The 17417-nt window shown below is 44.1% G+C and overlaps 2 protein-coding genes across 3 annotated transcripts; both read right to left on the reverse strand.

Annotated features, from left to right (window-relative positions):
* Window positions 1-26: 26 nt before the first annotated feature.
* LOC121586221 (ribosomal RNA small subunit methyltransferase NEP1) lies at window positions 27-10206 on the reverse strand. 2 transcript variants are annotated; one of them, XM_041902749.2, is made up of 13 exons: window positions 10169-10206; window positions 7529-7627; window positions 7360-7437; window positions 7099-7202; window positions 6816-6905; window positions 6282-6442; window positions 5798-5887; window positions 5507-5576; window positions 1841-2071; window positions 1357-1458; window positions 1123-1264; window positions 778-986; window positions 27-518 (listed from the first exon to the last, which is right to left on the reverse strand). In XM_041902749.2, exons 8-13 carry the CDS (start codon window positions 5549-5551, stop codon window positions 405-407), a joined length of 843 nt encoding a protein of 280 aa, XP_041758683.1. In that variant the 5' UTR covers window positions 5552-5576; window positions 5798-5887; window positions 6282-6442; window positions 6816-6905; window positions 7099-7202; window positions 7360-7437; window positions 7529-7627; window positions 10169-10206; the 3' UTR covers window positions 27-404. The 2 variants fall into 2 exon arrangements, with proteins under 2 accessions (XP_041758683.1, XP_041758685.1); XM_041902751.1 differs by lacking the exons at window positions 6816-6905; window positions 7099-7202; window positions 7360-7437; window positions 7529-7627; window positions 10169-10206 and adding an exon at window positions 6621-6809.
* Window positions 5560-17366, reverse strand: LOC121585383 (kell blood group glycoprotein-like). The gene is made up of 12 exons (XM_041901744.2): window positions 17282-17366; window positions 16748-17191; window positions 15696-16389; window positions 15418-15545; window positions 15140-15292; window positions 14962-15033; window positions 14657-14845; window positions 14340-14500; window positions 14117-14182; window positions 6282-6417; window positions 5875-5887; window positions 5560-5576 (listed from the first exon to the last, which is right to left on the reverse strand). Exons 2-12 carry the CDS (start codon window positions 16772-16774, stop codon window positions 5560-5562), a joined length of 1656 nt encoding a protein of 551 aa, XP_041757678.1. The 5' UTR covers window positions 16775-17191; window positions 17282-17366.
* Between the last annotated feature and the right edge of the window lie 51 nt (window positions 17367-17417).

Here is a 17417-nt window from a genome sequence, read left to right on the forward strand (position 1 = left end):
CTGACAAGGAACAACTGAAACCTGAGGACAAATTATACAGTTTATTTCCACTGTATAACCATGGGAACAATGGTGCACTGAATACATGTAAAAAAGCAAAAAAAATACAAGAAAAGTAGGATGACCATATTTGGTGCCAAGTTCTTACGGATGGTGTATTCAAAACAGTATTCATTTCATATTGAAACTTTGCCTTAGTTGAAACATGTAAAATACCATATTTTACACACAATACATACACCCATAGTATCGTACAAATCCACAGGAGGTCATTGGTGAATTGGACCGTTTCTGTACAATGTTTCTTGACTGAACGTGACTGTCCGATCCATTTCTAGTCCATGTACGACAATGTCCATGATGACAACAGTTTTAGCTGGAGCAGCAATGGGCTGTCAACTTCATCACAACACGCCCCAGACCTCCTCAAAAGCAGAGCACATCTTGGCACAGGTGAGGGCAGCAGAGAGAGGGTAGTTACTGATGGACACGGTCTTCTCTGTATAGTCCACATTCACCTAGGAGAGGACAAGCAGAGTTCAAACCAAAAAATAATAATTTACCAAGTCCCATCTTTTTTAATTGGTAGAGAATAAATAAACAAAATCAACATTTATAACATACACACTACCTAAATCAACAGTGCTTCTGCCTCCGAGAAGTAGGATGAAGATGCCCCTTAACACTGATCTAAGGTCTGTAATGAGGGAGGGTAAGTTAAGCTGATCCTAGATCGGTGCACACAGGCCATTACCTACAGCCTTAAGCAAAACTCACCGCTCCGTGTGCGAACGCTCCGACCACCACAGCGGCGGGCCCTTCCTCTGGTACCACGGTGCAGGCGCCCACTGCCTCCCCAGAGGAGAAGGAGGTACAGATACGGGGGCAGCCAGGGGGCAGGTGGTCTGACACAGGGTTCTTGATGAGCTTCAGCAGGCGTTGGGGGCCGTCAGCCGCCCTCACACTCAGTTTGTGTAGGAGCTGGACTAGGAGGAGAGAGAGAAATACAAGCGGGATGAAATGAGAGAAAGGGGGAGAAATACAGTACAATAGAGGGGTAGGAGAGAGGGATGGTAGGAGAGAAGGTATGAAGAGAAACTCAGCAGAACATAGCAGGCTTACCCATGAGGCCACAGAAGCGGTTGAAGGTTCGGGGGATGCGTGTCTGTGGGTTGATCTCAATCAGTGCGTTCCTCTCTGTGTGGATGTAAACCTGCAGGAGACCTGCCCTGTTCAATGGACTGTCCATCAGCATCAACAAACACTGGGGAACAATTACAAGATATGGCAGGGTTAGAGGAGAAAATAACAAAGATAACTGGTGTTCCAAGGGTCAATATGAAAATGACAGCTTACCTGATGTGTAATGTCAGGTCGAATCTTCCCAGGGTCCCGTCCACTTTTAATTATCATGCCCTTGTGTTGGTCACAGTTCAGCAGCTCAAATGTCTTGCCAACCTGAGAGGTAAGAGTACAACATGATTGACGTCCATTGATTATGGTGCAATTTCCATGCCCACTATTTAGAACAGGGTTTCCCAAACTTGGTTCTGGGGGCCCCCCTGGATGCACGTTTTGGTTTTTGCCACAACACTACACAGCTGATTCAAATAATCAAAGGTTGATGAGGTGGTTATTTGAATCAGCTGTGTAGTGGGGGGAAGCTAGCAGGAGTTAGTTAATAACAAATAGTTTAATCCTGGTTCATTCAGTCACAAACAAGTTATCGTGAAGAATGCAATAGTCATCATATAATACATCTATCAGGCAGGTCTGGTTGAACAGAAAACTATATAAGTTGTTGGATGGCGGAGCGGAATTGAAAAATACTCGTCTTTACCTTCACCGTTTCCAGCGTTGCCCCCTCTAAAATAACTACTAATCGCCTTTCCGCCATGCGATCGTGCAGGCTACGCATATGTTTTGCTGGTTTGGGTTCATATTCGTCTAAATGCTCAAGACCACGCTTGTCACAGCTGTGGGCTTCCATGTTGCTTCGGGATGGTAGTCGCAGGAATAACACGTCATACTGGAGGAGTTTTGGCAAGGTTCTGCCCCTCTGCTTGGTTTCCTTAAATATAATAAGGAGAAAGAAAAATGTTTTACCTCTTCAATCTAATTGTGCTAATGAAAATTTCATATTAATAAATGTAAATTCACTAATTAAAAAAAACACTTCCATGTTTTCTATAAGGTGTTCGAGCAGTACATTAAGATGTTCTACATTCTTCCAATAAAATAGCTGTTAAAACAATCAAATCAAATATAATTGTATTTGTCACATGCGATGAATAGAACATGTGTAGACCTTACCGTGAAATGCTTACTTACAAGCCCTTAACCAACAATGCAGCTCAAGAAATAGTTAAGAAAATATTTACTAAATAAACTAAAGTAAAAAAAGTAACACAAAAAAGTACATCATAATAACCAGGCTAAATACAGGGGGTACAGGTACCGATAATTGTGTCTTTTAAGGTCTTTGTATAATCTGTAATTTGTTGTACCCCCTAGCATATGTTATCATTGTCTGTTTGTATACTTCTTATATGTTTACTGGTGTTTCTGCAATAAAAAATAAAGGTTCTGCCCCTCATTTGAATGACTGATTATCAGAGCCTGCCCGCTCATTAGGCAGCAGCCTAACGCGGCAGATTGACGAGGACGGCATTTTCTGAGCTAAACTGACTAAGATGCACCTCCAACAACACATAAAACCTCACAATTCTGCCCATAAACAATGACAGTTTCTTTCAACCAGTGACTTATGGGCTTTTTAGGTGAGCGCTGATGCAGCCCTGTGATAAGCAGTGCCCACTTTGTCAAAGGCAGGGATGCTGTCACGATCGTCATCTACAGAGGAGGACCAAGGCGCAGCGTTGAATGCGAACATTTTATTAAATGAATGAACACACGAACAAAAACAACAAAACGAAAACGTGACGTCCCTGGTTACAACACGGAACAAGAAACCACAAACACAAAGTGAAAGACAGACAGCTAAATATGGCTCCCAATCAGAGACAACCAGCTGACACTCGTTGCCTCTGATTGGGAGTCACTCAGGCCAACATAGAAATCCAAACATAGAATTACACACCCTGGCTCAACATAACAGTGTCCCCAGAGCCAGGGCGTGACAGTACCCCCCCCTAAAGGCGCGTACTCCGACCGCGCCAACTAAATACCACAGGGGAGGGACCGGGTGGGCACTCCGCCTCGGCGGCGGATCCGGCTCCGGGCCTGATCCCCACTCCCTCTCCAACCCCCCAAAGTACCCCTGGTCCGGTCTGGCCCCGCTGGCCGGAGCTGGACTGCACACTGATGGAGCGGATTGCTCCAGCTCCGGCGTAACGCATCGGACCGGTGCCGGACCAGGCACCAGTGGAACAGGCACGGGCCGTGCCGGACCGACGACGCACACCACTGGCCTGGTGTGGGGAACAGGCATGGGCCGTGCTGGACTGACGACGCACACCACTGGCTTGGCGCGGGGAGCAGGAGCGGGCCGGACAGGGCTGACGATACGCACCACAGACTTGGTGCGGGGAGCAGGAATGGGCCGGACTGGGCTGGCGACGCGCACCACAGACTTGGTGCGGAGAGCAGGAACGGGCCGAACTGGGCTGGCGACGCGCACCACAGACTTGGTGCGGAGAGCAGGAACGGGCCGGACAGGGCTGACGAAACGCACCACAGACTTGGTGCGGGGAGCAGGAATGGGCCGGACTGGGCTGGCGACGCGCACCACAGACTTGGTGCGGAGAGCAGGAACGGGCCGGACAGGGCTGACGAAACGCACCACTGACTTGGTGCGGGGAGCAGGAATGGGCCGGGCCGAGCTGGCGATGCGCACCGTAGACTTGGTGCGAGTGGCAGGAACAGGCCGGACCGTACTGGGAACACACACCACTGGCCCTACGTGGGGATCAGGAACAGGCCGGACTGGCAACACACGCCAGTACCTCTCGCCGTGCCTCCACATCTTCCACCCCCTCTTCGACCAGTGGCCCCCGTAACCTGGTGGCCTCCTCTGCCAATCCGCTGGGCCGCTCTGCCGCGGTCTCCTGCTGGCCCGTCGTCCACGGCGTTAGCCCCCCCCTAAAAATTTTCTGGGCTTCACTCCTACCCGTGGCCAAGGTCTCCATGTCCCTCGCCAGCCGTTCGCCCTTCTGCCACAATGTCAAGCCCTTCTCTTCCTCACTCGGCTTGACCCAGTCGAGGAGGCGAAGGAGATCTGTTAGGGATCTCCCTGGCGATGGCTCCTGGACACGCTGCTTGGTCACATCTTGGTGGTTTCTTCTGTCACGATCGTCATCTACAGAGGAGGACCAAGGCGCAGCGTTGAATGCGAACATTTTATTAAATGAATGAACACACGAACAAAAACAACAAAACGAAAACGTGACGTCCCTGGTTACAACACGGAACAAGAAACCACAAACACAAAGTGAAAGACAGACAGCTAAATATGGCTCCCAATCAGAGACAACCAGCTGACACTCGTTGCCTCTGATTGGGAGTCACTCAGGCCAACATAGAAATCCAAACATAGAATTACACACCCTGGCTCAACATAACAGTGTCCCCAGAGCCAGGGCGTGACAGACGCAAAATGTCCATTCCCAGCCGCCTCTCCAGGGTGCTGTTGTAGAGACGCATCGCTGCAGCGCTCCACCAACATTCCGTCAAAACATTAATCTAACATAAATCATGTAGCAGATATAGCATATGGTAAAAATAGTATGTTGCCTTTTCTGTAGCCTACAGGCTGGAGATAAAATGTATGACAATGTAATGAGACGAAAACTTTTTACATTACGTTTCTCCGATCAAATAGCCTAACCTAAATGGCGCCCAATCACTAGTCCTATCGCTTGCCTGTCCACAGTTTTGACCTAGCTATTAGAAACATGTTGTATAAGAAACAAATATTAAATGTAAACGTTGATTACTCCATAAGAAATAAAACCCCCTTCACATAAAAACAGCAACTTTATTTTGTAGAATTATCAGCCACACATCTATGACTGCTATTTATTTACACTCACACGCTATTCATACACACGTTTTCATTTAAACTGGCAGACACACTCTCCCCTACAGTTAACAAAGGTAAGCAGACCAGAACCTCCTAACATAACTAATAGTATCCTTATGGATAACAAGGTGCTTGTTACATACTGCACAGTTTTAAATAAACCACAGACAATATGGATAGTTTTATCTCAGAACCCAGAAACACATTTTCCATGTGCAGGATGTCACAAGAGACTATGGATGGATGTGCCTAATGAATAATCAACTCTCCTGTCAGATGCATTTGGACTTAGTGTTCTGTGCTATTGCCCTTCAAATCAGAGTCTTATGTGTTCATCAATGGCTCTGCAAATTTTGTTTAGTAGGAGATGTTACTGTAGATCTGTAGGTCAGCATGTCCCTAAGAGGTGCTGCTGGGGTTTGTTGGGGCAGGTGAGGGTCATAGGGCAGAGGTCAGAGTACCCACAGATGACAGTAACCAGGAAGGAAGGTTCAAAGGGCATGAACTCATGGTATGGGTCAGAGTCGCAGTTGATCTGAAAGAAGATAATATCAATACAATTATAGGAAGGAAAACGTCCATTAGTAGGACATTCATATCCATGGTAAAGTGATGGTTTTAGGCATCTGCAATTATTGTTCTGTTACTGTTCTGTTATCCTTACCTTACCATACGTAAAAATGTATGCACACGTGACTGTAAGTCGCTTTGGATAAAAGCGTCTGCTAAATGGCATATTATTAATATTATTATTACCTGAGTGAATGAAGTAAGGAACAGATGAGTGTGAGAGAGGCCTGAGAGAGAGGAGTCCCCAGGATACTTCTTCAAACTCTGATTGTAAGCCTGAGACACAGAGAAATAGAGACACAGAGAGTAAAGGATAAAGAGGAGGAATAAGTAGAGAAAGCTTTGACAAACATAGTATGGCTCTGATACCAACCAAAACATAGTATGCCTCTGATAACAACCAAAACATAGTATGCCTCTGATACCAACCAAAACATAGTATGCCTCTGATACCAACCAAAACATAGTATGCCTCTGATACCAACCAAAACATAGTATGCATCTGATACCAACCAAAACATAGTATGCCTCTGATACCAACCAAAACATAGTATGCCTCTGATACCAACCAAAACATAGTATGCCTCTGATACCAACCAAAACAACTGAGGTGCTGAAATGTAAATAGCCTAGATACCCTAGAATAGATTTGGAATTCCAATAAACTGACCTGTAGTGCAATCTGCAGGGCAGAGTACTGCACCCACATCTCCTGCTGCTGTGCCGGTGACAGCGAGAACGCCCCCACTCTCCCTGGTCCCTCTGTCACACCCAGGTACTGGGACCACACACACTCTCCTATGGACCTGGGAGACACACTCTGAGAATGGACTAAAGCACAGGGTGAACGGTCAGGGCACACACACATGCATCATGCATAAGCCTACACACACCCACGCACGCACGCACACACACACATAAATAAACGTGTGCAAAATGCAAACTCTGCACATAATTTAATGAACTGCATTACAATCAGAGAGTAAATCATTGAGACTATTTGCCTTACTGTTGGGTAGAAGGAGATGGAGAATATATTTGGCCATCAAAGACCCCAAAACCCCAAAGTTGACGGCCTTGACACAAAAACATGCAAATACTCCACAAAACACGTCTCTTTGGGGAATGAGATTCTTTATCTCAATAAGACTCCTTGGTTATTAATAGTTTATTATGTGATAGTAAACATATCCGTTTGGGTTACCTGGGATAGGTAGGGTGGAAGAGAGGCTGGACAAACATCCCCATCGGAAAGACAAGCTCATTGCCGGAGAGAAATGGAGTGATGGACCAACTGGAGGAGAAGATGGCGAGATAAGAGAGAGAGAGAGAGAGAGAGAGAGAGAGAGAGAGAGAGAGAGAGAGAGAGACAGAGACAGAGAGGGCGAGAGAGAGAGTTCTCAATTTTCATATTCACGTATTAATAACACATATCTACCCAAACCAAATCACATAGATTAGATTTTTCATGACAACTGGACTCTCACATATCATCTCCTTCAGTCTGGGAAAATAGTTTGCTTGGTCACTGGTGCTGGAGGGAAAGAGACTGGATGTAGTTGGAAAAATAGTTTTGTTCGTCAATTGTCACCTATGAATAAAATAAATGGTGGAAAATGAACTACCAGTATGTATATAGTACAATGTATTATCATCACTGGTAATATGATTCATTAGTGATATTGATTAAGAAATTCTATATCTTATTGACAATGTAGACTAGTTCCACTCTCAATAATATACTCTACCTTTGAATACAGTTGGTTGAGTTCAGCTTCACTGAAAATGTTGTTTTTAGTTGAAAGTCTTGGAGTTAGAGACCAAATCTGGGAAAACACAGATTGTACATTTCAAGTGGACAATGAATACACAGTTGTTTTTAAATAAGTGTTTCAGTAAATTACATCCACCTTTTACCTTGTTCAAAACAGACATGCGAGTGTCCTCATCTCTCCACCTGAGATCAGGTGGTTTGGACTTGATGAAGGAATAGATATTCTGAATCAGCTCCTCTGCCTAGAGGAAACAGATAATACAATTTCAACACACTTATAATGTAATATCATATTTATGAAGTAGTTTTCTTGTATTTCTTTGCTCAAAATAATCTTTCTTGAGGTTTTTCACATTTGAAAATCATAAATACACCAAAAGTATGTGGACACCCTTTCAAATTAGTGGATTTGTCTATTTCAGCCACACCCGTTGCTGACAGGTGTATAAAATCGAGCACACAGCTATGCAATCTCCATATACAAACATTGGCAGTAGAATGGCCCATACTGAAGAGCTCAGTGACTTTCAAAGTGGCACCGTCATAGGATGCCACCTTTCCAACAAGTCAGTTCGTAAAATTTCTGCTCTGCTAGAGCTGCCCAGGTCAACTGTAAGTGATGTTATTGTGAAGTGGAAACGTCTAGGAGCAACAACAGCTTAGCTATATATAAATGCCTGGATCATTTCAATTTTGGTGAATCTCTTATAAAATGGGTCAAAATCATGTATAGTAACCCTAGGTGTAAAATAGTAAATAATGGCTATTTCTCAGAAAGTTTTAAACTGACAAGAGGAGTGAAACAAGGTTGTCCACTATCGGCATATCTATTTATTGTGGCCATCGAGATGTTAGCTATTAAAATCAGATCCAACAATAATATCAGGGGATTAGAAATCCAGGGCTTAAAAACAAAGGTGTCATTGTATGCTGATGATTCATGTTTTCTTTTAAACTAGAATTACTCCACAGCCTCATAGAGGATCTAGATACATTTTCTAACCTCTCTGGATTACAACCAAATTATGACAAATGTACTATATTACGTATTGGATCAATAAAAAATAAAAAATGTACATTGCCATGTAGTTTACCAATAAAATGGTCTGATGGTGATGTGGATATACTCGGAATACATATCCCAAAGGAAATAAATGATCTCACTTCAATAAATTATAATAGAAAGTTAGCAAAAATAGATAAGATCTTGCTACCATGGAAAGGTGGGTGCCTGTCAATTTGTGGAAAAATCACCCTGATTAACTCTTTAGTATTATCCCAGTTTACCTATTTGCTTATGGTCTTGCCTACGTCTAGCGAAGAGTTTTTGAAATTATATGAGAAAAAAATATTCAATTTTATTTGGAACGGCAAGCCAGACAAAATTAAACGGGCCTATTTATATAATGAATATGAATTCGGAGGACAGAAATTATTAAATATTAAAGCATTAGACCTATCACTAAAAGCTTCAGTCATACAAAAGTTATACTTAAATCCGAACTGGTTCTCTAGCAAATTAGTAAGATTGTCTCACCCAATGTTCAAGAATAGCCCTTTTCCCTTTATTCAGATTACAACCACTCACTTTCAGTTATTTGAAAGGAAATCATCTCCCAGATATCACTATTTCTAAAACAAGCCATAGAAAGTTGGTTGCAATTTCAATTTAATCCTCCAGAAACGACAGAACAAATAATGCAACAAATATTGTGGTTAAACTCAAATATACTAATTGACAAAAAAACTTTTTTTTTTGACAAAATGTTTAAAAAAGGTATAATCTTTGTAAATGATATCATTGGTAGGATTGGTGGAGTTATGTCGCACATGCAGCTAACAAAAACATATGGAAATGTCTGCTCTACCCAAAATTACAACCAAATAATTGCAGCCTTACTGCAAAAATGGAAGAGGAAAGTGGAAGGAGGAGAAAGTAAGGAACTTGTCTGTCGGCCTTGCATTAAAGAACATAATTGGTTAAGGAAAACTGTGATAAATAAAAAGGTATATCAGTTTCATTTAAGGATCAAAGGATTGACAGCCATCCAATATAGATTGCAAAATAGTTGGGAAGAGATTTTTGACGTACCGATCCCATGGCATAGTGTTTATGAACTGATACGCAAAACGACACCGGTGTCACGGTTTCTGCCGAGGCTGCTCCTTCTCCTTGTTCGGGCAGGCTTCGGCGGTCGTCGTCCCCGGAGTACTAGCTGCCACCGTTCGTTGTTTCTGTGTTTGTTTGGTTTGGTCTGTTTTGGTACACCTGTTTCTCATTTTGTCTTGATTAGGTGTCCTTTAAGTTCTCGTTGTTTCTGTCTTGTGGTTGTGTGTAGTTGTTCCGTGTCAGCAGGTGTTGCCAGTCAGTTTGTGCTCTATTTCTGTTCTAGATAGAGAGTCCGCACTGTTGTGCGTGTTTTGTATTTTATACGCTGAGTGCGTTATTTTTCTTGTGCCTCCGGCTCTGTTTGTAGCCGTTCATTTCTGTGGACTTTATTAAAGTATTTTGGACTAGCATCTGCATCCTGCATCTGATTCCCACACCACACCTACGCCCGCTCTGACAACCGGATTAAAAACGTAGAATCTTTCAATTTAAATTATTATATAAAATTCTTGCTACCAATAGAATGTTATTTATATGGGGGATACAATCTTCCCAGCTCTGCAGATTTTGCTGCGAAGAGACAGAATCATTAGATCATTTGTTTTGGTACTGTCCATTTGTAGCTTGTTTTTGGACACAGGTCCAGGAATGGCTAAAGGATTGCAATATTTACCTGGAGCTAACCCTGCAGACAGCACTACTGGGTGATCTGAAAAGTCATAGTCAATCGATCAATAACATAATAATACTATTAGCAAAAATGTAGAAACAATCTGTAGAAACAATGAGAATAGAAAGGTTCAGAACTTTTGTAAGACATCACAGTACAGTTTAAACATATATATATTTTAAAAAAGGATATGTATGTGTATGTATGTATGTGTGTGTGTGTATGTGTGTTTATGTATATATATATATATATATATATATACACAGTGGGGAGAACAATTATTTGATACACTGCCGATTTTGCAGGTTTTCCTACTTACAAACATGTAGAAGTCTGTAATTTTTATCGTAGGTACACTTCAACTGTGAGAGACGGAATCTAAAACAAAAATCCAGAAAATCACATTGTATGATTTTTAAGTAATTAATTTGCATTTTATTGCATGACATAAGTATTTGATACATCAGAAAAGCAGAACTTAATATTTGGTACATAAACCTTTGTTTACAATTACAGAGAACATACGTTTCCTGTAGGTCTTGACCAGGTTTGCACACACTGCAGCAGGGATTTTGGCCAACTCCTCCATACAGACCTTCTCCAGATCCTTCAGGTTTCGGGGCTGTCGCTGGGCAATACAGACTTTCAGCTCCCTCCAAAGATTTGGCTAGGCCACTCCAGGACCTTGAGATGCTTCTTACGGAGCCACTCCTTAGTTGCCCTGGCTGTGTGTTTCGGGTCATTGTCATGCTGGAAGACCCAGCCACGACCCATCTTCAATGGTCGTTGGCCAAGAGGTTGTTGGCCAAGATCTCGCGATACATGGCCCCATCCATCCTCCCCTCAATACGGTGCAGTCATCCTGTCCCCTTTGCAGAAAAGCATCCCCAAAGAATGATGTTTCCACCTCCATGCTTCACGGTTGGGATGGTGTTCTTGGGGTTGTACTCATCCTTCTTCTTCCTCCAAACACGACGAGTGGAGTTTAGACCAAAAAGCTCAATTTTTGTCTCATCAGACCACATGACCTTCTCCCATTCCTCCTCTGGATCATCCAGATGGTCATTGGCAAACTTCAGACGGGCCTGGACATGCGCTGGCTTGAGCAAGGGGACCTTGCGTGCGCTGCAGGATTTTAATCCATGACGGTGTAGTGTGTTATTAATGGTTTTCTTTGAGACTGTGGTCCCAGCTCTCTTCAGGTCATTGACCAGGTCCTGCCGTGTAGTTCTGGGCTGATCCCTCACCTTCCTCATGATCATTGATGCCCCACGAGGTGAAATATTGCATGGAGCCCCAGACCGAGGGTGATTGACCGTCATCTTGAACTTCTTCCATTTTCTAATAATTGCGCCAACAGTTGTTGCCTTCTCACCATTGTGGAGAGGTTGGAGTCTGTTTGATTGAGTGTGTGGACAGGTGTCTTTTATACAGGTAACGAGTTCAAACAGGAGGGCTTCTTAAAGAAAAACTAACAGGTCTGTGATAGCCGGAATTCTTACTGGTTGGTAGGTGATCAAATACTTATGTCATGCAATAAAATGCAAATTAATTACTTAAAAATCATACAATGTGATTTTCTGGATTTTTGTTTTAGATTCCGTCTCTCACAGTTGAAGTATAACTATGATAAAAATTACAGACCTCTACATGCTTTGTAAGTAGGAAAACCTGCAAAATCGGCAGTGTATCAAATACTTGTTCTCCCCACTGTATATATAAAAACATGGGGGATTGGAAGTGATGCAGACAATTACATTGATGGAAGTTACAATCTATCTGCAATATTAAGCTGATTTACCCCCCAGAAAAAGTTAAAAAAAAAAAAAAACGGCTTAGCTGCAAAGTGTTAGGCCACACAAGCTCACTGAATGGAACCGCCGAGTGTTGAAGCGCGTAACGCGTAAAAATTGTCTGTCCTCAGTTGCAACACTCACTACCGAGTTCCAAACTGCCTCTGGAAGCAACGTCAGCACAATAACTGTTTGTCGGGAGCTTCATGAAATGGATTTCCATGGCCGAGCAGCCGCACAAGCCTAAGATCACCATGCGCAATGTCAAGCGTCATCTGGAGTGGTGTAAAGCTCGCTGCTATTGGACTCTGGAGCAGTGGAAATGCGTTCTCTGGAGTGATGAATCACGCTTCACCATCTGGCAGTCCAACGGACAAATCTGGGTTTGGCGGATGCCGGCGGATACCAGCAGAACGCTACCTGCCCGAATGCATAGTGCTAACTGTAAAGTTTGGTGGAGGAGGAATAGGCCCCTTAGTTCCAGTGAAGGGAAATCTTAATGCTACAGCATACAATGACATTCTATACGATTCTGTGTTTACAACTTTGTGGCAACAGTTTGGGGAAGGCCCTTTCCTGTTTCAGCATGACAATGCCCCCGTGCACAAAGTGAGGTCCACACAGAAATGGTTTGTCGAGATCGGTGTGGAAGAACTTGACTGGCCTGCACAGAGCCCTGACCTCAACCCCATCAAACACATTTGGAATGAATTGGAACGCTGACTGCGAGCCAGGCCTAATCGCCCAACATCAGTGCCCAACCTCACTAATGCTCTTGTGGCTGAATGGAAGCATGTCCCCACAGCAATGTTCCAACATCTAGTGGAAAGCCTTCCCAGAAGAGTGGAGGCTATTATAGCAGCAAAGGGAGGACCAACTCCATATTAATGCCCATGATTTTGGAATGAGATGTACGACAAGCAGGTGTCCACATACTTTTGGTCGTGTAGTGTTGTTCACATACAATTCATCAATACATTTGAGTTCATAATTCTGTCTCCCGAGTGGTGCAGATGTCTAAGGCACTGCATCGCAGTGCTAGCTGTGCCAGCTGTGCCACTAGAGAACCTGGTTCGAATCCAGGCTCTGTCGTAGCCGGCCGCGACCGGGAGACCCATGGGGCGGCGCACAATTGGCTCAGCGTCGTCCAGGGTAGGGGAGGGAATGACCGGCAGGGATGTAGCTCAGTTGGTAGAGCATGGCGTTTGCAACGCCAGGGTTGTGGGTTCGATTCCCATGGGGGGCCAGTATAAATAAATTTAAAAATAAATAAAAATAAAATGATGTATGCACTCACTAACTGTAAGTCGCTCTGGATAAGAGCGTCTGCTAAATGACTAAAATGTAAATGTAAATAATTACATAACATGATTTACAGATTAAATAATTTAGAGTCCATCTTATTTCTTTTAGTTCTGTTGTGTTTTGATTTGTTAAAAATATAAATAGTGTTCAATCAAAAAGTTGTTTCATAGTCATAATGCATCTTGTCTTCCAAATGTTACTGTTCACCTTAATTCTTTAGTAATGTCAATGCTTATTATTGTCCACCATAATTCTTCAGTATTGTCATCCATATGACAGACTTGGGATTTATACATACATCAAAAACAATACTTCTCATCAGATCCCATATTTCTTTAATTCTGTAGCAGTTCACTAAAAGGTGTTCTAAACTCTCTTCATCATGACAATTAGGCATAGGACACAATTTACTTTTTCAATTGATATTTTGTTGCTGCTATTCTTCACCATACATTTCATTGTAGCCTTCATCCTTCTGTCTTTGCTTTCTCTATGCACACACACACACACACACACACAGATACACACACACACACACACAGACACAGACACACAGACACAGACACATACACACACACACAGACACAGACACACACACACACACACACACACACACACACACTGTGCCTCTCACCTCTGTGTATGCAGTGGTCTTTCTCAGTAGGTGTGTTAGTACCGTGTCAAACCCTTTCTCAGTCTGCAGAACACATTGCCTCCAGCGAGGGACATCCTGAGAGAAGCAAAAAGCAATAAACTACAAGTCCCAGACAATATAATCACTCCAAGCCAGTGTTATTCAACTACAAGAGCAAGCTGGGAAATGTAGTCCAAATTCCTCTCTGTCTGAGTGAACCTGGAGTCCAGAGCGGGTATGACAGTGTGGAGGAGACTGAGGACCATGAAAGTGTGAAGAGGGCCACTAACCAGAGAGATGAACAGTATACAGTATACAGTATACCATGCTGTAAGTAACAGAGGTAGTTTGTGTGATGAGAAACCTTCAACCAGGTTTGATACCAAGGTTTGTTGTATCGGTTACTGTCTTTTGCATGACATTTTTGATTAATATAAAGTACCTGCCACTCAATTCATGCTTGTTCAGCCATTTGTCGATGATGCGGGACATGTGGACGATGTAAGGGAGGTTGTGCAGGAGGACGTGATCCGATTGGCTAACAGGGTGGGGACGGAAGGTGGCCTGTAGACAGCCCAGCCAATCAATGGCAGGGGCCAGGGTCTGTGCACAAAATAAGAAAGATTCATTCTGTATAGGGAAATACAGGCACATAAATACAGTAGGTCTATGAGTTAGTGAAGTGGAAGGTTAGGGTACAGAGAGAGAGAACTAGAGACACACACACATACGTACATACACATACACATACACCCGCACCTGTAGCTCTTTGATGGTGATGCGTTGGTACAGTAGCCCCTGCTGCAGGCGATGCTGCAGAGGAGAGGCAGCTACAGCCAGTTCAGAGGACAGAGAGATGAACAGGCCTACATGGAGACCGGTGCTGCTGGAGGGAAAGCCCAACAGGGCCAGCAACCTCTGATACGAGGCCAGGAACGGACGCAGGATCTGGGGGGAAACGAGATAAATAAAGAGAGGGAGCAGAGGGGATGAGAGAAAGAATGACAAATGTTGCCATCAAGAGATAGATGATATACTGTAGAACAGATATAGCCTTAGTGTACCTGCGTGTTAGCTTTGGACTTCTGAGTCTTGCTGCTCCATTCAATAGGTATCTGAAAATCCGGCTGATCAATCTATGGAAAAAGAGTGTATGCTATAAATGTATAGGGGATGGGTTGAGTATATACTGTGGTACACCCATTAGGTATTTCACTTCCCCAGAACCCCTATCTAACTGACCTGTATGTATCTCTTGTCTCCTTGAGTGTCGTTAGGATCCTTGCCCACATAAACACTAAAGAATGGGAAGGTGGCATAGTCTCTCATCAGTAGAGACAGAGTGGAGTTGAAATGTGTCTGGTTCCACCGGCCTGATACAGCCCAGCCACCCAGCTAGAGAAAGGGGGGAGGGGGGTAGAGGGGTAGAGAGAGAGAAGAGGAGAGAGGGAAATAGTTTTTACCAGTAGAGAAAGTGTAATTCGTCACCATACACCACCAATCTATTCGAGTGATCTGACCTTGTGGACAAGCCGGAGGAAGGGTTCTGGCCCTGCGGTCTCTGTGGGGCCAGTGTCCATACAGGAACGGTAGAACATACAGGCCTTCTGCTTCGCTGAGTTTCCCGGGATGGAGCGGTCCTCAGCTTCTGACAGAGGAAGATTATATCAAAGTTTCATTGTGAGGATAAAAGGTCCTGTTATGGAAACGTTTTCAGCAGTTCTATTTAAATGGTTATCCCAAAGAACTGGTACAACATCTACAGAGGATAAACAGAGCAATTTTTTTTTATTCTCACCCAGAATCTCCCTCATTGTCAGCAGTAGTGCAGTCTGTCTGTCTGGCATTCTGTCTGCTGGAGCCTTTTCTCTTCTGTCCGTGTCTGTCTCTCTCTCCTTCCTCCCTTTTCGTCTCTCTTTCTCTGCTTCCCTGCTCTTGTGGCCCTGTGGGTGTAGGGGGACGCCCTTGCCCCTCTGTCTCACCCTGGTGGACAGAGACGCCTCTTCAGACCCACAGGCAATCAGGAAGTAGTCACAGGGCTGAGAGAAGGGGTCGACTGAGACAGACAGACGGGCGGCTGCCCTCTGACAAGCCGGGGAGGTACATGGAGGAGAGGCTGGCGGTGTGCTCTTTGGTGGGAGGTGCTGCTGGGAGTAGTAGGCCAGGCCCAGTATGGAGGCGCAGAAGGAGGATCCCAGGAGGAAGAGAAGGGGTCTGCGGTGACGTGTCCACACCCAGGGCTTCACCTCCTCTTCAGACTGGGGCTGGGGCTCGGAAAGGGTATCAGGCTGGGGTAGGGGCTCAGGAAGGGTATCAGGCTGAGGTAGGAGCTGGGGCTCAGGAAGGGTATCTGGCTGAGGCTGGGGTAGGAGCTGGGGCAAAGGCTGTGGAAGGGTATCATGCTGGGTTAGGGGCTGGGGCTCATAGAGAGGATAGAGTTGGGGCTGGGGCTCAGAAAGGGTATTAGACAGGGGCTGCAGCTCACAATCAATCTAAATAAAATTGAATGAGTCAATTTCATATCAGGCTTATCATGATACACATTTCTGCTTCATTTAAGACTAATTTGACACCTTTGACCATCTTATAACCTATCTTGTCCTCTACATACCTTTAATAGCACATTAATAACAGGAAGATACTCCTCTATTCAACTTGAAATGTATAGTATGAGACGTAGGAAAATTGAGAGCTTGCTCCAACACCCCCCCCAAAAAAAAACAACAAAAAAAACTGATGCAATAAGTAGAAAGTGTTAAGTATGTGGCAGGCCAACACATTCATCTGACATCACCTAGGATCAGCATAAACATTTCAGGAGATAATTAAAAGTCCTTCTGCAGGCTTTACCTGAGGCTCTGCTGGGGTTTCTGCCATACTCTGTTGTGTGTCTTGTTCTGTCTGTCTGCGTTTAGGTCGTTGCAGCCACTGATGTTTCTAATTTCTCCCTCACACGTAGCCTCCAGACCTCTATCTCTCCCTCCATCAGCTAGCTGTCGCCTCAGCTCTCTATCTTCTTTCGTCACTCACTTCTCTCCTCCTCTGACATTCTGATAAACAGAGTTGACCTGACAGCCTTCCTCTCTCTCTCTGCTACATTATCAGGTGGCATTGTGGATACAATTAGACTGTGACAGGCACGTGGGTGTGTCTGATGTGTAGGGGGAATCCTCTTCAAACCACAAGACTAAAATGACTTTACGAGTTTTAAATCAAACATCATTCAAATGTAATTAATGAGAACAATGTCCCTTAGCAACAGGTTGGTACAGAGCCAAGAAAATCAGCAGAACTCTGAAACACAGAAAAAGAGAACACATTGTTACCCTGCATCGAGAGGACCAACATTTCCTCAAACGTAAACACATGCGCACACACACCCACCTGTCTGCCAATGTCACTATCAGTGCAGCAGAGGGTCTGGTATGAATTGATAGAGAGAGAGAGGGTGTGCTAGAGGTCATCTGGCAATGTAACACGTCACTGACAGCATAATGGAGGACATGTCACATGGAGGAAG

The sequence above is a fragment of the Coregonus clupeaformis genome, unplaced genomic scaffold (assembly GCF_020615455.1).
Source record: "Coregonus clupeaformis isolate EN_2021a unplaced genomic scaffold, ASM2061545v1 scaf0148, whole genome shotgun sequence".
Taxonomy (NCBI): Eukaryota; Metazoa; Chordata; class Actinopteri; order Salmoniformes; family Salmonidae; genus Coregonus; species Coregonus clupeaformis.